Genomic DNA, 23,864 nt, shown 5'->3' with positions numbered 1-23,864 from the left:
CACCGGATACACCCGTTCACTGCAGTACACTAACCCGTTCACTGGATTCACCCGTTCACTGCGGTACACTAACCCCTTCACTGGATTAATGGTTCACTGGAGTACACTAACCCTTTCACTGGAGTACACTAACCCGTTCACTGCAGTACACTAACCCTTTCACTGGAGTACACTAACCCTTTCACTGAAGTACCTTCAACTCTCTGCTCTTTTTATTGTCAAAGGAGAGACCACGTGTCCCGCCCCCTGTCACTCAAATCTAGGGCACCCTCACACACACTCTGTTTGCTCTATTTTCTGTTAATTACAGTAAAGGAAATGAATGTGTGTGTGTGTGTGGGGGGGGGGGGGGGGGGGATCATGTCGAGATCATGTCGAGACATGATCTACTAAAATTCCTCTGCTGAAGTTTCAAATTAACTACTTCCTTAACTTCCTTTATAAAATACTTCCTGTATTGAACTTCCAAAGTATTTGGCCTTTTCTAACCCATGTCATCATATGAGTCGGAGCACACACACACACACACACACACACACACACACACACAAACACACACACACACACACACACACATGGAAGCCAGTATATGTGTGTGTGCTCTGTGCCTGTGTTTGTCTAGGTCATATATTTTTCAGGGTAAATCACAGAAATCTGTGAACATATATGTGTGTGTGTGTGTGTGTGTGTGATAAAATTTTCATTCAACTTATTTTACAGCCTTTACATTTCTTGTGGAGGAAAACCTGCTCCTTAATGTCCTGTCTCTGTACTGTCTAACCCCTACCTGCTCCTTAATGACCTGTCTCTTTTCTGTCAAACCCCTGCTCCTTAATGACCTGTCTCTTTTCTGTCAAACCCCTGCTCCTTAATGACCTGTTTCTGGACTGTCTAACCCCTTCCTGCTCCTTAAAGGGGTAGTTGGAATTTTGGACATCGGACCTAATTTCCAAGTGAGCCAGTGTGTTATTTATCATTGGAGACTGTTCAATACTTTTCATTCAGTCCTTCTAGTTGCAGAAATCGCTTGTGCTAGGCTAGCGCAAGTCGAGGGAAACTGCTAGCCTGCCAATAAAAACTGTTTTACCCACTGCACAGTACACCCGAGGCAAACCAATTATAACGCCCGACTATCTATGTAAATGTGTGTGTGTTGATAGAATAATGTTGCATCGCATTGCATTTAGTTTATAATCCCTGTAGTTGGAAGCAGGCTACGGCAGCGACCTGATATTACCTGGAGTGCGCTTCTCTGTTTACGTTCTGCTGTAGTGAATTGGTTGTTACACCGGAGCAAAGGCTGGCTCACTTGGAAATGAGGTCCGATGTCTCTTTACTGTCTTACCCCTACCTGCTCCTTAATGACCTGTCTCTGTACTATCTAACCCCTACCTGCTCCTTAATGACCTGGGTCAGGGTTCGCTAGGATTAATGTGTTTTTTAGGATTAATGTGTTTTTTCAGGTTAGTCAATGTTGATAATTGTTGATTACTTTTAGGATAAGTTAGTGTTGGTGTAAGTTAGGGGTAATTGGTGCTAGTTACATTAAGTTTGTTTTAGTTATTTATTTTTAAGGGTTTGTTTGTGGTAGTAAGTATTGGTTAGGGCTAGTCAGTGTAACACACACACACACACACACACACACACACACACACACACACACACACACACACACACACACACACACACACACACACACACTCACACGCTGAGGTGAACCCTAATCCAGTTTAGTAGGTCATGAGGTCGCGGGGTTGACGTGGTTTCTCTGAAGTCAGTTCAGAGCTCTGGAGGAACATGAGTCATGAAAACTTCAACCAGGTCAGCCGGGATCTGGTCCACGTCACCTGCTCCAAACTGGTTCTGTTTACTTGCTCTGAACTGGTTCTGTTCACCTGCTTTAAACTGGTTCTGTTCCCCTGCCCTAAGCTGGTTCTGATCATCTGGTTTATACTTCTTCTGATCTGTTTTTTACTGGTTCTGGTGTGTGTGTGTGTGTGTGTGTGTGTGTGTGTGTGTGTGTGTGTGTGTGTGTGTGTGTGTGTGTGTGTGTGTGTGTGTGTGTGTCAGGAGGCCGGATGGAACACCCCCATATTCTGTTTCCATGGTGACAGAAGGGATGCTACTGGAATAGAGTTCACAGGGGTCAAAGGTTAATTGAAACTACTGTCAACAGGCTATTGATTATCAAAGAGGTTAGACAGGCCAGAGCTCATTAAGAAAAGAGTTGTAAGGTGAATTTGAAGGTACTTAATAGAAAACAATTACTCTAATGTTATATTATGTTTTATGATTAACACACACCCCGTAGGGGCATAGACATAACAAAGAGTAGACGCCTCATTGGCTGCTGGCCTCAAATCGGTGGACCATCGCAAACAGGGCTCGGGGGATTACTTTTTAGGAGGAGACACAGTTTGGCATCGACAACCATCATTCTGACTTGTTGTCATTGGTTGTGTCAGTGTTTAACAAGTTAAGGCTGCACCACATAGACCTCTTACTACTTTAACGGCATCGACAATCCAAAAACCCAGTCGAAACTAGATGGAAAAAGTGTGTAGTTCAAAACGTGACGCAGCTTTTACTTCTTCGCCACCTACAGAGTTTGTTGTACGATCATTCAAAAACCGCATGATATTTCCCATAGACATTTGACCGAGGGAACTGGAGCCTCGGAGGCGGGACTTAAAAGAGGACTGTTTTGCAGAATTTATTATTTCTCATGCTCCCTTTCTGCAGTTCAAGAAAGGCGAGTTTGGCAACAGACCTCGGGTTTTAGCTTATAAAAGCTCACAAAAACTTTCATGTGTTTATATAGATATGTATTCATATATTGTTTATAGGCTATGTACAGTGTGTGTGTATATATATATCCTAATAATATACTGTTTCTTCAACTTATTAAAATAGCTGACTTTACTGCCCCTATCTGTTTCTGCTTCTCTATCATATTTATAGTTTGTGATTTGCAAAATACCTATCATAGCCTACATCCCATATCATTGGGTGACCAGACATCCTCGTTTTTGGTTGCCTGTCCCTGGCTAAATACAGAAAAGACTCCCCGGTCCCCGTTTTGTTTTTGAAGACACAACATTAGGTTTTCTATTTCAGATTGCTAGTCAAACTTTAAAAGTCTCTGTTTTCCCGAGATCAAAACTGGGAACATAATCCCCGAAAAGGGGATTATGTTCCCAGTTTTGATCTCGGACGTCTGGTCACTTTATATCATATATCAGAATATTCTATTACTGTTAAACCCACTATGAATAAAAAAAAAAGCCGAACCATGTGTCCTGTATCATACATGTATGCCCTTTGTGGAAAAAAACGTGTGAAAATCAGGTTGTTATTCAGTGAGGTATTTGATTAAAAGCCATAATGTCGTAAACATCCAAGGTATACTTACCATGAGCCAAGATATTGTGAAACAATGAAACGATATGCTTCTTGTAACATATTTCAGCCATAATATTCTCCCATAGCCACAATACTGAGTAAACATAACATAAGCTGATCATACATAGATGAAAGGGGGCGGGCTTTTAAAGCCACAGAACACGCCCACCTCTACCTGGCTATTTAACTCGGACTCCGCCATTTTAGAAGGAGAATCTCTTGGGCGGCGTATCGATTAGATGTAAAGCTTAGAGACGCTCCACGCGTGTTATATACGATCCCTCTCCTTTTGTTTCATAGACGATAGACAATAGACCAATAACCTTAACCAAATAAAGTGAGTTAAAAGCGATCCTGTCTCGGCGGCCTTTCCTGGACTAAAATATCATAACATTCTGTAGAAGCCACAAGTTAAAGAAAAGTTTTAAAATTGTATTCGCGATGTAATTTAAAAGCACTACACTACACTACACAATCTTAATGTTTAACACGAAGTCTTTGATTGGTGGAGCTCGCTGTTACCATGGAAATGGTTACCGCTGCACGAAAGTCAAACCGTCGATGACTGACCGTTGACGTTGACCACAGAGCCGCCATCACGTCCCTTTGGTAGAGAGGACCAGTGTCCAGAGGGATGGGAAAGTTAAACCAGTACAGGTCAGGCCTTGACTGAGTGTTTGTGAAGACCAGTATGAAGGAGATGACTGGTGAGTTTTGCCTGCTGGCTAGTTAACTGACATGAGTTGTACACAAATTATGTCGTTATCGTGCCGCAGTGAGTATTTAAAAATAAAAACAAAACACACAAAAAATAAAACATATATGATATAGCAGTGCTATATAGTAATATGGGTCCGGTAAAGGCTATGAATACATTATGTTGAATGAATACGTAACTGAATTCACATGTATTAAAAACGAGTAACGTTTATATATCCACGTTTCTCAACCTCCGCTGGAGGTGAAAGATCGAAAGCCGGTAGATTGCTGCAGTTCCCAAAGGCTGCCAGCAGACGGCGGCGCCCCCCGCCTACACACACATGAAACCATAGTATTGCTTCCATGCGGTGTATTAGCTATCTTATATATTTAGATATATCATTAGCATGATTGTTGTTGAGCTCTCCTGAGTATCTGTTTGTAAATCTACTATAATTAGCTCCAGATCTTGCTAATCCTGTCGCTAAAGCTGCTGTTACAGCCCTTAGCTACCAGGGAGACCAAATCAGTTTGTCGATCACAGATTGGTGTAATCTGAGGGGTGTGTGTGTGTGTGTGTGTGTGTGGGGGGGGGGGGGGTGTGTGCGTGTGTGTGTGTGTGTGTGTGTGTGTGTGTGTGTGTGTGTGTGTGTGTGTGTGTGTGTGTGTGTGTGTGTGTGTGTGTGTGTGTGTGTGTGTGTGTTTTGGTGACATAATGATTACAAGTCACAGCCTGTACATAGCTAAAATTTGTCAGAATATTTATTCATTCATATACAAACAAAAATACTAAGGTCTGAATCCAAACTTAAATATTTTAATAATCTGCATTCATGATGTCATAGGCTGGGGTCACAGGTCACATGATATCCTTCTCAACAGGAGGTCCCACCCCATCGTCATAGCAACTGTGTTTGAGGCGTCCTCATGGCAGTTTGTTTTGATGGTTCTATTTCTAGAGATAAAGATGACAGACTTCAGAGTCATCTCTCGCAGACTCGCTCGCACACAAACACAACAAACACACACACCTGACCTCCAATCAGGATGTGGAGAACTGAGGGTCGTTTTTATTCTTCATCTTAACACCAGTGGTGTTCGTCAGTCTACCAGGGGTCCCTGGAGGGTCTGAGACCCCCGGCCCACCTAGAGGTGGTCTACCTCGACCCCTCTTCACCTGCAGCATTCATCCGTCTGTCTTCACTCGCCTGTCTCCACTGGTCTGTCTTCACCTGTCTTTCTTCACCCGTCTGTCTTTACCTGTCTATGTCTTTCCTGTCTGTCTCCACCAGTCTGTCTTCACCAGTCTGTCTTCACCCATCTGTCTTTACCTGTCTATATCTTTACCTGTCTATACATTTATTTCTTTACCTATCTGTAGTCTAACCTGTCTACTGGCTTGGGGGTCAGTAGACCCAGACCTAGCTAGGACTGGGTCTTGATGATCTAGAGCTAGATGATGAGCTGGGATTAGATGTAGTCTCCAGTGGAATGTAAGATCATAGGCATCGTGGCATCCATCACGTTACTCTGCTAGCAGACATGTTTTCATATTCTCATTATTTTCACATCATACGTGGTGCTAGCCGAGAGCGAACACAAAGTCCTACAAGTCCTACATTTCTTTGGGAGGTTTGAGGCTGAGGACCTGAATAAAGGCTGCTACCTGGGGTTAACCAGCTACCTGGGGTTGACCAGCTACCTGGGGTTGACCAGCTACCTGGGGTTGACCAGCTACCTGGGTTCACCAGCTACCTGGGCTTCACCAGCTACCTTGGGTGCATCAGGGTTCACCAGCTACCTGGGCTTCACCAGCTACCTGGTTCACCAGGAGTTCACCAGCTACCTTGGGTTCACCAGGGTTCACCAGCTACCTGGTTCACCGGCTACCTGGGGTTCACCAGCTACCTGGGTTCACCAGGGGTTCACCAGCTACCTGGTCCACAAGCTACCTGGGTTCACCAGGGATCACCAGCTATCTGGTTCACCAGGGGTTCACCAGCTATTGGTGGCTGAATCCTCTTAGGACCTGATGCAGAGCATTCACCTCTTGTTGATGGTTTCGTCCTATCAGGCGATGGTATGGCCTACCAGGTGGGCATGTCTAAAGGAGGTCTTCAGGTGGGTGGAGCCCTGTGCTCGGTGGGCGGAGCCCTGTGCTCGGTAGGCAGTGTTGTGCTTTACGTCTAACTGCCAATCATATCGGCTATCGGCCAACTGTCACGGGATGGCTAAAAGCTAGTTAGTTGGTAGCTAAAAGTTATAGCTAACAGATCAATTAGCCACCAGGTAAAGTAAAAACAGGTAGTAAAAATAACTAACCAACAGTAACTTGTTGGCTTTTCCCTTCTTAACTGGCTAACAGTCGGTTAACAGGCACAACACGAGCAGCTTCAAGCTAGCACAACACTGCTAGCTTCTCAACAGTTCATCTCAGATGGTGTGTGTATCGCTGCTGAAAACATAAAAATAGTGTTCCCTTCATCAGCACCAAATATATCTTAGTTAAATTGTGGGTGTGTGTGTGTGTTACACTGAGCTACAGTGCAGTGTGGTGTCCTAACAGGCTAACGGTGGTTCCATATAGCCCAGGCTAACAGGCTAACAGGCTCACCAGGCTAGCAGCCTGAAAGCTGTTCTTGTAGGATATCCCCCGACAGGTAAACACACCTCCACTCACTCCCTGATGCTCCGCCTCCCGTTGGCTCCGCCCTCAGCTCACCAGTTTGGGCAGGACTGTCCTGGGCTGAATGTTGCCGTTAGCGTCTGTGATGACGGCTAGGTTAGTTCTGGTCTTAGAGGAGGAGGAGAGGGTGGAGGAGGAGGGAGCTATGGTCTTAGAGGAGGAGGAGAGGGTGGAGGTGGAGGGGGTCAGCTTGGAGACAGAGGTGACGGTGCTGTCTGTGCTCCTCTTGGTGGAGGAGGAGGTGGTGGAGGAGGAGGTGGTGGTGGGGGGCCGGGGGAGGCGTCTCCGGAGCCAGGGGTGTCTCAGGGCCTGGCTGGGGCTCATGCGGGCGGCTGGGTCCCATTCCAGGCACTGCTTCAGGAAGTCCAGGAAGAGGGGGTCATCGCAGCCCCTCAGGGCAACGCTCCAGTCCTTGCTGGCGGGCGGGCCACGGGCCTTACCCCGCCGCGAGCGGCCAGCGCCGAGCGAGGCCGAGCCATCCGCGAGCGTGCTCACCACGCAATAGCGCGGGTAGCCCTTGGACGACACAAAGTTCTTGGCCCTCTTGGAGGCATCCAGCAGCTTCTGGGCGGGCATTCCCAGCAGCTCCATGATGCAGGCCAGCTGGTCGGCCTCATCCTCCCCAGGCAGCAGGGGGTACCCGGTCAGCAGCTCCGCCAGGATGCAGCCCAGCGACCACATGTCGATGGGCATTCCGTAGCGGGAGCCTGCAACACACAGGGGTAAATGGGACCAGCAACTAGGACCAGGAACTAGCACTAGGACCAGCAAGTAGTACCAGGAACTAGTACCATGGCTAGTACCAGCAACTAGTACTTAGTACCAGGAACTAGGACCACTACTAATATAGGAACTAGGTCAAGGAACTAGTACCATTAATACACACAGGGGGTCACTACTAGGACCAGGAACCAGTACTAATATAGGAACTAGTACCAATACTGTTCTGTCTCACACACACACACACACACAGTGGGTCACTAACTAGTACCAGGAACTAGGACCAGTACTAATATGTTCAAATAGAAAGTAGTACCAGTACTAATATGTTCACATACGCTAGACTAGTACGGGTGCAGGTATGTTTGCATAGGCTAAACTAGAACTGGTATTAGTATTGGTATCATAAGCTACAAAACACTAGCTAACTGGCAAGCTTAATGCTACAGCAGAGCAGCTAACTGACTAGCAAAACATTTACAGACCGTTCAGTACAGACAACAGGGCGAAGGTCGCTCTTACCCAGAATGACTTCTGGAGCGCGGTAAAACCTGGACTGGATGTAGGTGTAAACTCTCTGGTGTTCGTAACAGCTTGAGCCAAAATCAATCACCTGGATGGAGATAGAGCAGATTGATTCTGATGATGATGGAGCCGATATCGGTTCACACAAGAATATGATGACACATGCTCTCCTATGATAAGCTCACGGTCTCTTCAGATGTGACCTTTAGTCTTATACTAATACACCTGTTTTAACATGTCTATCCAGCAGTGCTACTACACATATGCTAACTAATGTTCTGATGCTAACATAAGAAGATAATGATACAGGATGATGGATACAGGAAAGTGATAAAGGACAGTGATACAGGAGGTAGGTGATAAAGGACAGTGATAAAGGCCATTGATACAGGAGGTAGGTCATAAAAGATTGTGATGCAGGAGGAGGGCGTACCTTGATGCCACTGCGGCCCTGCTGTTTCAGTAGGATGTTCTCAGGCTTCAGGTCGCAGTGGATGATGTGGTTCCGGTGCAGTGAGTCTAGACACTGCAGGATAGAGTGGGCAAACTTCCTGACCAGCGGCAGGCTGAAGCCCTGGAACTTGTTCTTCTTGATGAGCTCGTACAGGTTCATGCTCAGCAGCTCGAAGGTCATGCAGATGTGGTTCCTGAAGGTGAAGTGCTCCAGCATGTGGATGACGTTCATGGTCGAGTCGTGGTCCTGCTTGCGGAGGTGCTCCAGGATGCGGATCTCCTCCGCCGCCTGGCGGTGGAACCGCTTCTCGTTACGCACCATCTTCAGCGCCACGTGGGCATGGCACTTATGGTCGAACACCTTGACCACCTGCACAGGTGAGACTGCTGTTAGTACTAGTCAGGTAATACTGCTATTACCCTCTGTTAGTACTGGTGTAATACTCTATTAGTACTAGTAAGGCGAGACTGTTAGTACTAGTGCTAGTAAGGTACTACTAGCACTAGTAAGGTAGTAAGATAATACTGCTATTAACTCTCTGTTAGTACTGGTCAGGTAATACTCTGTTAGTACTGGTCAGGTAATACTCTGTTAGTACTAGTGTTATACTCTATTAATACTAGTGTAATACTCTTATTAGTTATAGTGTAATTCTCTATAAGTACTAGTAAGGTTATAATATCAGCACTAGTAAAGTAAAACCCAGTAGTGAGCGCTGGTCAGGCTGCAGTACCTGTCCGAAGCTGCCCTTCCCAATGACCTTGAGGACCTCGTAGCGGTACGCCACGTGGTCATGGGGGACGTGGATGTAGGAGCCCTGGTCGTCATCGTAGCCGCTGTTGTTGGCTCCGCCCATCACCCCTGCACGCTTCTTAGCACCCGGTCCAATGAAATACACTGGAGGGATAATACATTGATGAACAACACTGGAGAGAGAATACAGTGGAGAGAGAATACAGTGATGAACTACACTGGAGAGAGAATATACGCACCCCTTCCCCCTCACCCCTCCACCCTTAACCCTTCATCCTCACCCATGCACCCCTTCCCTCTCACCCCTTTCACCCCCACCCCTATACCCGTCACCCTCACCCTTTCATCCTACCTTCGGGGTAGTTGAACACCTCATGGTGCTCAAAGGCCGACAGCTTGGACATGAATTGCCTCATGGCCTGCTCTGGGCTGAGGGGCGGAGCCTTGCTCTTGCTGTCGGCTGATTTGACGGTTGCCCCACTGCCCTGCCGAGCGTGGGCGGGATCTGAAGATGATTGGCGCTCGGGCCGTGATGTCAGAGCAGCCAGTCCATTGGGTTGTGATGTGAGAACCTGTCGCTTGTTGCTGTTCTCCTCGTAGAGCTGGTCTGACATGGCTGCCTTTGGACCACCCTGCATACATGTTAGCATACCCTTAGCACTGGGGAAGCGCTCTCCAATTGCATACCGTTAGCAATTTCAGCTAGCTCTCTGTTAGCATACCCTCAGCACAGGGGAAGCACTCTCAATTAGCATACTGTTAGCACTTTCAGCTAGCTCTGTTAGCATTCCCTTAGCACTGGGGAAGCGTTCACCATTAGCACTGGGAGCTAGGTCTCTGTTAGCATACTGTAAGCACTGGGAGCTAGGTCTCTGTTAGCATACCATAAGCCCTTTGAGCTAGCTCTCTGTTAACATATTGTAAGCGTTTCCGTTCACAAATGATAAGCACTTTGAGCTAGCTCTGTTAGCATACCGTAAGCACTGCAAGCTAGGTCTCTGTTAGCATACCGTAAGCACTTTGAGCTTTATACTGTATGTAGAAAATGTATGTTTGTATGTATGTGTGTGTGTGTGTGCTTGTGTAACCTAATTAAGCAGTAGTACTCGTATCCTATTTCTGTCCGTCATCATGACCTACCCCTCAACCTACACCTGTTAGACACTCACTCACACACACACAGACACAGCTAGCAGAGAATTAGTAGGATGGCTAGCTCAAGCTAACAGGGAGGCTATCAGAGAAATAGTAGCTAGCAGAGAGCTACCCGTAGCTAGCAGGGAGGTTATCAGACAGCTAGCAGAGTGGTAAGAAGAGAGCTAGCAGAGTTGTTAGCAGTAGCTAGCAGACGGATTAGCAGGCAGCTAGCAGAGTTGTTAGCAGAGTGCTAGCTGTAGCTGGCAGACTTATTATCAGGCAGCTAGCAGTAGCTAGCAGACTGATCAGCAGGCAGCTAGCAAACTGGTCAGCAGAGAGCTAGCAGACTGGTTAGCAGAGTGTTTAGCTGGTTTTGGTTGACTGAGCTCTCAGCTGTCAGAATGTGTTTAGACAGCAGAGGGCTAAAAGTAGCCTCATGCTAAGTAAGAGAGTGTGTGTATGTGTGTGTGTGTGTGTGTGTGTGTGTGTGTGTCTGTGTGTACCGTAGGGAGGGGGGGTAGGGAGAGGGGAGATCCTGTCTGACTGGATGTTGCTCCACGCTGGAGATGACCTGTCTCACCACCTTTACCTGAAAGATAGACAGGCAGTTAGACAGACACTACACACAGACGCACTACCTAAACATAACTAACCCTAATCAACCCCTACCCACTAACGGAGCGGGCCGTGTCGTGATTGGATGGGAGTGGTTCAACTGGCTTAACAGGACTGACAACAGATTGAACATGAAGACTACTTAGCCTAGCCTAGCCGGCTTAGCCTAGACGGGTATGTCCTGAATTATCTGGTCAGCAGCCATCAACTGTCAGATGGCTGACAATATCAATCGGATTAGATCAATCAGAAAACCGCTACATCAATCTCCTCCTCCTTACGCCTTCTAGCTCTATATCCAACTATCGGTTTCTCCTCATTCTAAAGCATCTAGCTCTATATTCAGCTGACTGTCCCTCCTAGTTCTATAACATCTAGCTCTATATATAACTGACAGTTTCTCCTCATTCAATAACATCTAGCTCTATATACAGCTGAATGTCCCTCCTAGTTCTATACCATCTAGCTCTATAGACAACTGACAGTTTATCCTCATTCTATATCATCTAGCTCTATATACAGCTGACTGCCTCCCTAGATCTATAACATCTAGCTCTATATGCAGCTGACTGTCCCTCCGAGTTCTATTACATCTAGCTCTATATTCAGCTGATAATACACTGCATATAACAACATCTAGATCTACATAGAAATGACAGTATAGATGACACTACATGTAACATAACATCTAGCTCTATGTAGAACAGACAGTATACAATACACAACATATACACTGTAAAATAACATCTAGCTCTATACAGAACCAATAATACACAGTATATAAACCCTATAACAAAAGCCTAGGGTTGTCACTTCTATATAGAGCTGCACTTGTTCCAGTATTAATAGAATATAACCGAATGTAGTTATTGTACTATACTATGGTACACTCTGGTCGGGCCGATGTCCCTTCAGCGGGAGGTCGCGGACAGGCCGGCCGGGCTCTGAGGGCCGCGGGCCGGGGATCTCACCCGTCGGGAGGACCGAGGCGCTGGGCTTCTTGGTCAACATGGCGGCCGCTGCTCTCCTCTGGACAGAAATAGACTCGATTCCTCCTCCTCTTCCTCTTCCTTACATCCACTCCTCTTCTTCCTCTCGCTCCTCCCGTGGCTCTCTGTCTCTCCGGCCCGGTGCTCCGATCATCGGCTCAGTGCGTGGCCTGGCCCGGTCCTCCGGTGGGTGCTGGGCCGGTCCTCCGGTGGGTGCTGCGGGTCCGAGGAGAAGCCATTGCGGGGATACGAGGCGAGGCGGCCGGCAGCTCGAGAAGACGGGACGTAGGGCGGGGCTTCCGACTGGAGGATCAACAAAACAAACGTCCTCTTTTCTGTTCATGTCCTCACGTTTAATCATATTAATACTGACTGGTCATGTCACCATATTTGAGCATCTTAATACTAACTGTTGATATCACAGTATATAAACATGTTATTACCAAGTTATTAGATAAATATACAAGCATGTTATAAACATCGACTGCAATATTCCCCACATGTACACCAAACCTCTGAATATAAAGCATGTCAACACGTTATCACAATATACCTATACATGCTCTATGGTTATTATTGTGTTTATTACATTATATATAAGTATAAAGCAAATAAGCCTATGATGGTGCGATGTCCTGTCTCACCAGCAGGGGGCGGTGCCCCGTCTCACCTCCAGGGGGCGGTGCCCCGTCTCACCACCAGGGGGCGGTGCCCTGTCTCACCACCAGGGGGAGATGCCCTGTCTCACCAGCAGGGGCGCCGCCGTCCGCGGAGATCCTGACGCAGCCGCCTCATACCGCCGTGCCCCCGAAGAAGGGCTTCAGCAGCCCGCTGATATGTTACACATTTAAACTCACTCGTTTAAACTGAGTTCAGAGACTAAACCGTTCAACTCAAACATAGCTCATCTCTCTTATCTCTCTTATCTCCTGATCTACTGGAGGTTTGGAGGCTCGTGTTTACTGGTCCCTGATTGGCTGGACGCCTCGTGGAGCGGGAACTGAACATGGACTGGTTCGTTGTCTGCTTCATCAATACATTACTCCCATAACTTAGATATTACTCCTATAACGTATATAGTTCCTACTTTTGTTTACACCAAGTTCTCTGTGTGTGTGTGTGTGTGTGTGTGTGTGTGTGTGTGTGTGTGTGTGTGTGTGTGTGTGTGTGTGTGTGTGTGTGTGTGTGTGTGTGTGTGTGTGTGTGTGTAGGCAAAGTGACCTCATGTCTCCGGTGGTCCGGGACACGGCGGTGACCAGAGCCGCTCGCCGCAAGATGCTGACCAGCAGACCCAGTATCCTTTGACTGGTTATCCGTAGTTAACAGGCCCAGTATCCTCTGACTGGTTATCACTAGTAATTAACTAGTGATAATCAGTCAGAGGATGGTTAACAGGCCCAGTATCCTCTGACTGGTTATCCCTAGTTAACAGGCCCAGTATCCTCTGACTGGTTATCACTAGTTAACAAGCTAGTGTTGGGTAATTGATGACCCCAAAACTAGGTTACATGGAGCTCCATCTAGTCTGACCTGGTTAGTTAAGGCTCTACCGTTAGAGACTTGACTCTGCGCCACTGTTGGTACGAGCTGTCAGTCTTTAGTATTTGCAGATAGATAGATAGAATACCCATTGATGTTGTCATGGCGACGCCGCATGACACTGCAGTGAGGTCATCTTGATGAGTCCCACAGCGGACCAGGGATGCTGCTGATTGGACGGGGTTCCCGATGCAGCCGTTCCAGACAGGCTGGGTCTGGGCAGTGATGGTGCTACTGATGAGTGTCTCTGACCAATCAGAGTGCAGGGTTTCTATGTCACCCTTTGGTGTCCCCTCAGCTCGCTGGGTACCTTGACTGAGGTGATCAGGAAAGACGCAAACTTCTCCGGTTGTAGTGAACAGAGATGTGTGGCTTCTTTTTGTTACCATGACTACCAGGCTTTTCCTTAGCACTGGCCCCAGTACCGTCCCCCACCAACGGGAGCCCCGGGGTATCCATGGTAACGCCCGCCCGCCCCCTGCTGAGGACTCCTGGCTCACTGTTCAGACAAGCTGGTAGGAAACCTTCTAAGTTACCAGATAGTGACAGCTAGTCCCTAGGGTTAGGGGTAGGATGGCTGAGACTAGTCCATAGGATAGCTAATGGCTAACTGAGACTAGGCCATAGTAATGCTCACAGCTAGACTAGACTAGTACATAATCTAGCTACCAGCAAACTATAGCTAGTCCATGATTTAATTTAGGTTTACATGGTAACTAAAGCCATGTACCCTTACTGTCCCTACACCCTCTGAGGAAGGTAGTGGTCACTCTGTTTGGAGCGACTCCTTGAGGTAGTGGTCACGAAGGAGAGATGAAGAGAACTGGCACTCTCTGGTGACTCTGTTTCTGAACTGGTTGCGGTAACACATCTCTGTCCATGCGAGGGCGCTCGCCGGTGAGTGCAGAATGAATGGGAGTCGATGGGGTTTCACCCTCAAATTCCACTTTTCTCACGGTGTAATATTTTGTCAAGTAATTTCAAAGTCACATTCAAAAGGGGGGGGCTAAGATAATACACTCAGCCGAATATTGAATTTTTTAAGTTCACTTATCTGTTCTAAAATCTGTTCAAAAAGATGATGATGTCACTGCCAGAGGTCCTGCTTTTCGGCAAGTTCTGAGTCACTTTGGCACTTCCGCATATATAATATACATATAATATATAACAATTAACTTTGACGGAAAGTCCTCCTTAAGGTAATGTTTCTGACTCTGCTTCAGCTTCAGATGCCATCAAGAGGGGTCTCTGATCGTAATCAGTCGCAAGTCCGTCCCTGACCAATCAGCATTCATTAGCAGAATGCTAGCATGTACGGCCAACAACGGCCCAAACTAAGAAATCGAAAGGACATAAATACTCATTCATTCTACTTTTGAACTATAATCTATATTGAACTTGCGGAATCTACAGTAAAACCTGCGATATTTCAACGACAACCAGGTGAAAGAGATGCATAGCTGTCTAGCCCCATAGACCCCCATTCAATCTGCACTCATGCGATCACCCCCAGTAGAATTCTAATATATTCTAGTAAAATTCGAACTGCAACCATGTTCGATACAATGGGGCTCAATAGAGAGTGCCAGTCTTCTGCTTTTTTCATGCTAAGATTGTATGTGGTGTCTCTCGGTACCTGTCTGTGTCTCTACCTGTCTGTGTCTCTAACTGTCTGTGTCGCTACCTATCTGTCTCTCAGTGACTCCAAGGCTAAATCCAGATGTTTCGGCTATTATGACAACTGGAAACAGAACCCAGCGCTTCACACGAGTTAGTACACACACACACACACACACACACACACACACACACACACACACACACACACACACACACACACACACACACACACACACACACACACACACACACACACACAATAACACCCCCCCCCCCCCCCCCCCTTGTTGTGTGTGTGTAGAACTTGGATGACAGTGATTGGACCAACAGTCTGGACCCCTCCCCTCTGTCGGGATGGGTTGACAACAGCTTCACTGATGACATCACCAACGTTAGCTCCGCCCTCCTCAGAGAAGATGACCCCGGAGAGTCTGGTAAGCAAAGACTTAAGTCTACTTAGTCTGGTAAGGAAAGACTTAAGGCTACTTAGTCTGGTAAGGAAAATACGTCAACTTGGTCTGTTTAATGTTAAGCCTTCAACTGTTTATACTGTAGCATTTCACCCAGTATTGCTGTGGTAATACTGTATTATTTCTGTGTTCCAGCTGCCTCCAGCCTCCTTTCTGACTTCCTGTCCGCCTTCCTGAAGCATTCTTCTTCTGCTGTGTTTGACCTGCTGGAGGACTATCACAACCTCTGTCTGGACAAGGTATGTGTGTGGTGGGGGGGGGGGGGTCTGATCTGGTCTACAGGTGTTTTATAGAGCTAGGTCTGACCTGGTCTACAGGTGTTTATATAGAGCTAGGTCTGACCTGGTCTACAGGTGTTTTATAGAGCTAGGTCTGACCTGGTCTATAGGTGTTTATATAGAGCTAGGTCTGACCTGGTCTACAGGTGTTTATATAGAGCTAGGTCTGACCTGGTCTACAGGTGTATATGTAGAGCTAGGTTAGCCACTGTGGCTGGCAGGTCGTCTGCGGTTCTGCTGGTGGTGACATAATCCAGTGGTTTAACTCATTTAACCTTTTACTTCCCCAATCCAGGGGAGAAATTTCACAGATTCATTTCACATTAACATCACTAGATGCTTCCATTGTCTCTTACGGCCCATTAGAGATCCAGATTACAGACCATTATAGATCAAGATGATAGACCATTATAGATCCAGAATACAGCCTGTTATAGATCCAGATGACAGACCAATAATGTTTCGGTTTTGGTTAAGTAGTCTCTCTCTCCCTCCCGCAGGTGGAGGTGCTGCAGAAGGTAGTGCTACGGGCGGGGGCGTCCAGCAGAACGGCGGGGGTCCGCTGGATCCTCCAACAGGAGAGCTCCACCTGGAGGCTGATGACATCACTCTACAGGTACCCGTCTGCCGGTGTGTCTCGCTACCTGTCTCTCTGTCTATTTAGTACCTGTCTGTATCTCACTCTGGTGTGTGTGTGTGTGTCTGTGTGTAACAGGGACAGAGTTCAGTCTGCATTAGAAGAGGACATTGACATGACTGTAAGTTACAACCTTATTTAAAAATTTACAGTTACAACTTTATTTATGACGCTAACTGTGTGTGTGTGTGTGTGTGTGTGTGTGTGTGTGTGTGTGTGTGTGTGTGTGTGTGTGTGTGTGTGTGTGTGTGTGTGTGTGTGTGTGTGTGTGTGTGTGTGTGTGTGTGTGTGTGTGTGTGTGTGTGTGTGTGTGTAGGTCGCCAGTCAGAGTGAGAAGCTGGTGGTGGAACAACTATTTCAACGAGACGCCGTTATCAGGCAGGGCCAGGTAACACTAGACAAAACACTACACTCTAATGACTACACACAACAGTACTGAATGACTACACACAACACTACACTCCTGACTAGACACTACTGACTACAAACTAGACTACACACTACACTCCTGACTACACACTAGTGACTACACGCTACACTACTGACTGCTTCCTGCTTTGTGTCTAACTGGTTGTTGATTGGTTCTTTGTGTCTGGCTGGCTGTTAATTGGTTCTTTATGTCTAGCTGGCTATTGATTGGTAATTTGTGTCTAGCTGGTTGTTGATTGGTTGGAGAGTATTGCCAAGGACCAGATTGGAGATTTCTCCGATAACATTGAGTTCTACGCCAAGAATGTCTGTTGGTGAGTAAATACCCAGCAAAAACTCTGTAAAGACTCTGTATACCCTGATAATACCCAGTAAATACCCTTTTTGTGTGTGTGTGTGTGTGTGTGTGTGTGTGTGTGTGTGTGTGTGTGTGTGTGTGTGTGTGTGTGTGTGTGTGTGTGTGTGTGTGTGTGTGTGTGTGTGTGTGTGTGTAGGGAGAACACCCTCCATGCTCTGAAGCTGAGGAGGACGGGGTCTGTGGGCCTCTCCATCCCGCTGGTCACGGAGCTGGTGAGACCTGTAGACTCATGAGAGCATTAGAAGAATATTGTTTGTCTGGTGTGTGTGTGTTGTCTAACCCTGTCTTGTGTGGGGGCACTAGGACCCAGACGCTCCCCTCAGACAGCAGCGGCCACTGGCCAACCTGGACCGAGAGGACGACACCAGACTGCTGAAGAACCTGCTGACCCTCATCAGGGCTGGCATGACTGAGGAGGTGAGGACCTCCTGACCAGAGGAGAACCTCCTGGTCAGAGGAGAACCTCCTAGTTGAGCAGAACTTGCTGACTCAATCAGAGCTGGCATGACATTGTGTGTGTGTGTGTGTGTGTGTGTGTGTGTGTGTGTGTGTGTGTGTGTGTGTGTGTGTGTGTGTGTGTGTGTGTGTGTGTGTGTGTGTGTGTGTGTGTGTGTGTGTGTGTGTGTGTGTGTGTGTGTGTAGGCTCAGAGGTTGTGCAAGCGGTGTGGACAGGCCTGGAGGGCAGCTACCCTGGAGGGCTGGAAGCTCTACCATGACCCCAACATGACCTCAGGTAACCTCTGACCCCAACACGCCCTTAGGTAACCTCTGACTCCAACATGACCTCAGGTGACCTCTACCATGACTTTAAAAAGCAGTGACCATGGTGTAATCCCTGAATGTGATTGCTTTCATGCTAACACCTTGAAGAGCTTGGACGATTTCTTTGGGTACATGAAGCAAGCTCATATTTAACCGTGTATGTGTGTGTAGGCGTGGGCAGGTTGACTCCTGTTGAAGGGAACCCCAACAGAAGGATCTGGAAGCTCTGCTGCTGGTCTCTCTCTGAGGAGGTAAGACTGAAAACTAACGTCATGATTTCATGGGTTAATAATGTCCATCATAATGGTGAAATCATGTGAGAATAATTTTCATCATAATTCTATGATGGTGAATTCATGTGTTAATAATGTTCATCATAATGCTATTGTTACAGCCGTTTTGCCGCCTTTTACTCTTTGCAGAATTTATATATATTTAGAATTTTGAATTTTTTGGTATGACAAAATGATTTTGCATTATTATCTTATTTGTATTTTGTATATTATTTTCACGTTTGTAAACGTCATGGCTGAAGTCACAGGTCAAAGGTTAAAGAGGTTGTTGGCCAAATGTCTAGGTGGCCGATGAGTGAGGGTAGCGTGGTTTAACACCACTACTGTCGATATAACTTATTTGTTAGATATTTTTTCGTTAAGATTACATTATTTACCTTATTTACAACTGCCTTGGATTTGTTTTTTGTTACTTTATAAGATTGAATAAATTATTTTTTAATCAAGATATCAAGAGTGTGCGTAACAATCCATCCACGCTTTACTTTAATCATCGCCTTAAGGACCTTAGCTCGAAATGGACCTCACAGCTATGATGGTGAATTCATGTGTTAATAATGTTCATCATAATGCTATAATGGTGAATTCATGTGTAAATCAACTTAACGCTCTTATGTGTTCCCGGTGTGTTTAGGAGCAGTTGGACAGATATGAACGAGCCATCTACGCTGCTCTGAGTGGAAATCTGAAGGCTGTGAGCACAACCTTATCAATAATATACATAGTACAAAATGATATATCAATAACTACATGATCAATACATTATGTAAGCAAGTATACATGATCAACAATACAATATGATCAATATATCATATACATAATCAAATCATCATATACTATACAACTATACTATTCCGAACTATACACAATCACTAGTAAAATATGCTAAAAATATAGACATAATCAATACATCATTTACAACTTTTTACACAATCAATGATACTGTGTGTGTGTGTGTGTGTGTGTGTGTGTGTGTGTGTGTGTGTGTGTGTGTGTGTGTGTGTGTGTGTGTGTGTGTGTGTGTGTGTGTGTGTGTGTGTGTGTGTGTGTGTGTGTGTGTGTGTGTGTGTGTGTGTGCAGCTCCTCCCAGTGTGTGAGTCGTGGGAGGACTGTGTGTGGGCGTACTTCAGAGTGCTGGTCGACTCCCTGGTTGAACAGGAAGTGACCTCATCAGGCCTGGCCAATCAGGAGGAAGAACCACTGCCCAGAGAATTCACAGAGGCCAAGTAAGTACTACTAAAACTACTTATTATAATACTATTATTATGACGAGTAATACTATTATTATTACTAGTAATACTATCATTAGTAACTGTCATACTATTATTATTACCAGTCATACTATTATTAATAACGGTAATACTATTTGTATTACTCCGTCTAGGGTTATACTAAACAGCTTCTCAGGCTAGGGTTCTACTAAACAGGTTCTAAGCTTGGTTCTAAACGGGTTATCTTCCTCTAGCTGGACTCTGGAGAAGATCTTCATGGAGCTTCAGGCAACAGACTCAAAGGTACGTGTGCTCTATTGTAAAGTGTATGTTTAATGTATATAATGATGTTGAATGTGTACATATTGGATGTATAATGTATATAATGATGTATAATGTATATTAATGTGTGCATATTGGATGTATAATGTATGTTTAATAAATATAATGATGTTGAAATGTGTACATATTGGATGTATAATGTATGTTTAATGTGTATGTAATGATGTTTAATGTGGTTCCAGAGGGTTCTAGAGGAACACGGAGAACATCACCACGTCATCCAGAGGCTGGTCATCCTAGGAGATCTGGACGGTAAATATTATTTAATCTATATCAATATTAATATTATATACCATTATATTCATATTCATTATATCATATGAATATATAATCTATATTAATATTTACAATATATTACATACCATTATATCATACATTATTATATTAACTATATTCATATTTACAATCTTTTATATACAATTATATTACTATATCATTTATATTAATATTTATTATTATTCTGTATATTATTGGTGAGGTCACTGTGTGATTTAGTCTACTTCCTGTCTTCCCAGGTCTGATGGACGAGTTCAGTGATTGGTTGAGCAGCTCTAAGCCCCTCCCCTCTCACCTGCTCCGCTTCATGACTCACCTGGTGCTGTTTTACAGCAGTCTAGGCATCGCACTCAAGGTACACACCTTATACCACTCACTACACACATTATACTACATGCATTATCCTACTCACTACACACATTATACTACTTACATTATACCACAAACCATATACTACTAATAGGCTGTGATATATAACTGTGTTTTGTCTTTAGGAGGAGTTGGCTTTGATATATAACTGTTTTGTCTTTAGGAGGAGGTGGCTGTGATATACTGTATAACTGTTTTGACTTAAGGAGGAGGTGGCTGTGATATATAACTGTTTGTCTTTAGGAGGAGGTGGCTGTGATATATAACTGTTTGTCTTTAGGAGGAGGTGGCTGTGATATATAACTGTGTTTTGACTTAAGGAGGAGGTGGCTGTGATATATAACTGTTTGACTTAAGGAGGAGGTGGCTGTGATATATTACTGTGTTTTGACTTAAGGAGGAGGTGGCTGTGATATATAACTGCGTTTTGTCTTTAGGAGGAGGTGGCTGTGATATATTACTGTGTTTTGTCTTTAGGAGGAGGTGTGTGTGGCTGTGCTTCAGTCTTACATCACGCTGCTGATTGAGGAGCAGCAGTCAGAGTTGATTGCGAGCTATGCTAGCCAGCTGCCGACTGCGCTCGCGGTGCAGCGCTATGCTTCCTATCTTGAGGGTGTCAGCCAGACTGAGCTACAGCGCAGAGCTCTGCAGCTCGCCGCCGATGCTGGTAGGACAACTAGTACTTATACACAAGCATTAAAACAACCGCATACATAATCACAGACGCTGGCAAGAATCGTAGCTCCATAACTAGCACACATACATTCAAAATCTCCTACCCTGATATATAGAATGTATAACTGTTATGACATGTACTGTGTGTGTGTGTGTGTGTGTGTGTGTGTGTGTGTGTGTGTGTGTGTGTGTGTGTGTGTGTGTGTGTGTGTGTGTGTGTGTGTGTGTGTGTGTGTGTGTGTGTGTGTGTGTGTGTGTGTGTGTGTGTGTAGGCCTAGATGTTGCTGCGGTAACCCAGCTGGTGGTGGAGGCGGTGAGGGAGAGAGACGGACCAGAGTTCACCCCTCACACACACACCCTGGACACCAGTACCACACAGGTACTACCACAGTACTACAATAGTACTACATTAATACTACAGATGTACAATATCAGGGTTTCCAACGTGAGGCAGGTTGACTCCATCTAACAGTTACTAAAGTTAGTATTACTACTACTACAGTGAGTATTAATATTTCTACTGTTAGTATATAGTATTACTACTACTATTAGTACTGTTGGTATTAGTACTGTTACTACTGTTATACTAGTAGTAATACTAATAGTAGTAACAGTACTAATAGTAATACTAAGAACTGTTACTACTGTTACTACAGTACTACAACAGGGGGCGTGGCTCCAGCAGCAGGTGACTGTGTTCTGTGCTGTGATAGGACGACCAGAAGAAGATCGATGTGATTGATTGGCTGCTGTTTGACTCCGCCCACCGCGCTGAGGCCCTGAAACAATCCAACGCCATCATGAGGAGGTTCCTAGGTACCCGCCTGACTACCTGTCTACCTGTCCGTCTGACCACCGTGATGTCCTTCTACCTGTCTGTCTGACCACCTGTCCGTCTGACCACCATGATGTCTGTCTGACCACCTGTCTGTCTCCCTGTCTAGCGGTCCAGAAGCACGAGGCGGCTAAAGCTGTGTTCTCCAAGCTCCCCGCGGACTCGGTGAAGGAGGTGCAGCGCCAGTGGGCGGGGCTTAACCTGGACACGCCCCTTCCCGCCGAAGACCTCAACGCCATCCGGGAGCATCACTGCATCCGGGCTTACCTGGTCAGCACCTGTCTGTGTGTCTGCACACCTGTCTGTGTGTCTGCACACCTGTCTGTGTGTCAAAAGTCAGCACACCTGTCTGTATGTCTGCACACCTGTCTGTGTGTCAAAAGTCAGCACACCTGTCTGTATGTCTGCACACCTGTCTGTGTGTCAAAAGTCAGCACACCTGTCTGTATGTCTGCACACCTGTCAGTCTAATAGTTTTCTTCCCTAAATCCTCGTTTCCTAGGAAGCCCACGAGGCCTTCAGTGATTGGTTCAGCCACAGTAGCTCCGCCCCTCAGAAGCCTGTCCCTGCCTCCCAGGCTAAATTCACAGAGAGAGTAGCCAATGAGATGAGGGAGAACGAGTACCAGGTATAGCAACACACACTTCACTTCTTCTGGTCCTACTGGGAGCTGCCCAGTACCCCCAGTCTTCAGCTGGTTCTAGGCTCCAGGTGGATCTAATGTGTGTAATGTAGATATTATGTACAGTATATTATGTGTGTCATGTACATGGTTGCCTCCAGGTGCTGGTGTATAATGTATATAATGTGTACTATCTATATATTATGTATATAATGTATATATTGTGTAGGTGGAGTGCACAGCGTGGCGCGGCCGTCTCCAGGTGTTGGTGGACGAGGTGAAGGAGAGAGTTTACCAGGTTCTGCTGTTCGCTGACGGATGGATGATTGACACCCCAGAGGTACGTATGTGTGTGTGTGTGTGTGTGTGTGTGTGTGTGTGTGTGTGTGTGTGTGTGTGTGTGTGTGTGTGTGTGTGTGTGTGTGTGTGTGTGTGTGTGTGTGTGTGTGTGTGTGTGTGTGTGTGTGTGTGTGTGTGTGTTCGTGTTCGCTGACGGATGGATGATTGACACCCCAGAGGTTTGCGTGTGTGTATATATATATATGTGTGTGTCTGTCTCTCCTCTCAGGGCACAGTGAGTGAGCGCGGCCTTCAGATGGCGCTGCTGCGCTCGCTGTGCATCCCGCGGCTCAGCTTCTTGCTCCTCAGCGTCCTTACCTCCTCCTCCCGCCACCAGGAGGCGCTGCAGCTGGCCGACGTCCTGGCCGCCGCCCACAACCACCTCCACCAGGTCTGTCTGACCACCTGTCTGTCTCACCTGTTTCTTGATCGTCTGTCAGATCACGTCTGATCCTGTCTCACCTGTTTTTTGATCATCTGTCTGTCTCACCTGTCTGTCTGCAGGTGTTTTCTAAAGAGGATCTGAGGCGGTTTCTTCAGAAGATCAGAGAGTCGTCTCTGATGCTTCTGGACTGTGGCCTGGACGCCCTGGGATACACATGAACACACTCTGATACACACCCTGACCCACTCTGACACACACCCTGATACACACGTCAATTAATTTGTGATTAAAGAATCTTTTGAAGTGGATAGTTTCCTGCTGTTTTTAAATCATCTTTTAATCTGGTCCATTGCATAAATACATGTTTTATAATTACTGTTCAACATGTTTTTATAATTACTGTTCAACAGTAAGTGGGTGAGGGTGAACCCTGCTCTGAGTGGG

At 46.0% G+C, this 23,864-nt stretch overlaps 2 protein-coding genes across 3 annotated transcripts; one reads left to right on the top strand and one right to left on the bottom strand.

The window, feature by feature from the left end:
• Positions 1-4,839: 4,839 nt before the first annotated feature.
• dyrk2 (dual-specificity tyrosine-(Y)-phosphorylation regulated kinase 2) lies at positions 4,840-12,638 on the bottom strand. Of its 2 annotated transcripts, none has more exons than XM_084486449.1 (7): positions 11,963-12,638; positions 10,880-10,965; positions 9,592-9,871; positions 9,220-9,383; positions 8,466-8,855; positions 8,030-8,120; positions 4,840-7,494 (listed from the first exon to the last, which is right to left on the bottom strand). In XM_084486449.1, the coding sequence occupies exons 1-7, from the start codon at positions 12,000-12,002 to the stop codon at positions 6,815-6,817; spliced, it is 1,731 nt and encodes a 576-aa protein (XP_084342575.1). In that variant the 5' UTR covers positions 12,003-12,638; the 3' UTR covers positions 4,840-6,814. The 2 variants fall into 2 exon arrangements, with proteins under 2 accessions (XP_084342575.1, XP_084342576.1); XM_084486450.1 differs by having other exon boundaries at positions 11,872-11,977.
• A 153-nt stretch (positions 12,639-12,791) lies between these two features.
• On the top strand, positions 12,792-23,710 carry nup107 (nucleoporin 107). Its single transcript, XM_084486448.1, has 27 exons — positions 12,792-12,994; positions 13,192-13,274; positions 13,942-14,034; positions 15,219-15,289; positions 15,441-15,573; positions 15,745-15,848; positions 16,388-16,503; positions 16,603-16,645; positions 16,841-16,912; positions 17,179-17,267; positions 17,448-17,523; positions 17,615-17,728; positions 17,954-18,044; positions 18,245-18,324; positions 19,001-19,060; positions 19,447-19,592; positions 19,832-19,880; positions 20,102-20,171; positions 20,435-20,550; positions 21,042-21,231; positions 21,512-21,618; positions 21,953-22,055; positions 22,184-22,344; positions 22,577-22,702; positions 22,926-23,036; positions 23,265-23,426; positions 23,540-23,710. Exons 1-27 carry the CDS (start codon positions 12,987-12,989, stop codon positions 23,636-23,638), a joined length of 2,673 nt encoding a protein of 890 aa, XP_084342574.1. The 5' UTR covers positions 12,792-12,986; the 3' UTR covers positions 23,639-23,710.
• Positions 23,711-23,864: the final 154 nt, after the last annotated feature.

Source organism: Micromesistius poutassou (assembly GCF_964030765.1).
Source record: "Micromesistius poutassou genome assembly, chromosome: 22".
NCBI lineage: Eukaryota > Metazoa > Chordata > Actinopteri > Gadiformes > Gadidae > Micromesistius > Micromesistius poutassou.
This window is presented reverse-complemented; position numbering and strand designations above follow the sequence as displayed.

Coding starts and splice junctions, on each gene's coding strand:
- dyrk2 (XM_084486449.1), bottom strand. CDS start 12,002: ATGTTGACCAAGAAGCCCAGCGCCTCGGTCCTCCCGACGG. Junction 10,966..11,962: donor CGCCTCGGTCCTCCCGACGG/GTGAGATCCCCG, acceptor TCTATCTTTCAG/GTAAAGGTGGTGAGACAGGT. Junction 7,495..8,029: donor CGCTCCAGAAGTCATTCTGG/GTAAGAGCGACC, acceptor TGTGTGTTGCAG/GCTCCCGCTACGGAATGCCC.
- nup107 (XM_084486448.1), top strand. Junction 14,035..15,218: donor CTCACTGTTCAGACAAGCTG/GTAGGAAACCTT, acceptor TCTGTCTCTCAG/TGACTCCAAGGCTAAATCCA. Junction 22,056..22,183: donor CATCATGAGGAGGTTCCTAG/GTACCCGCCTGA, acceptor CTCCCTGTCTAG/CGGTCCAGAAGCACGAGGCG.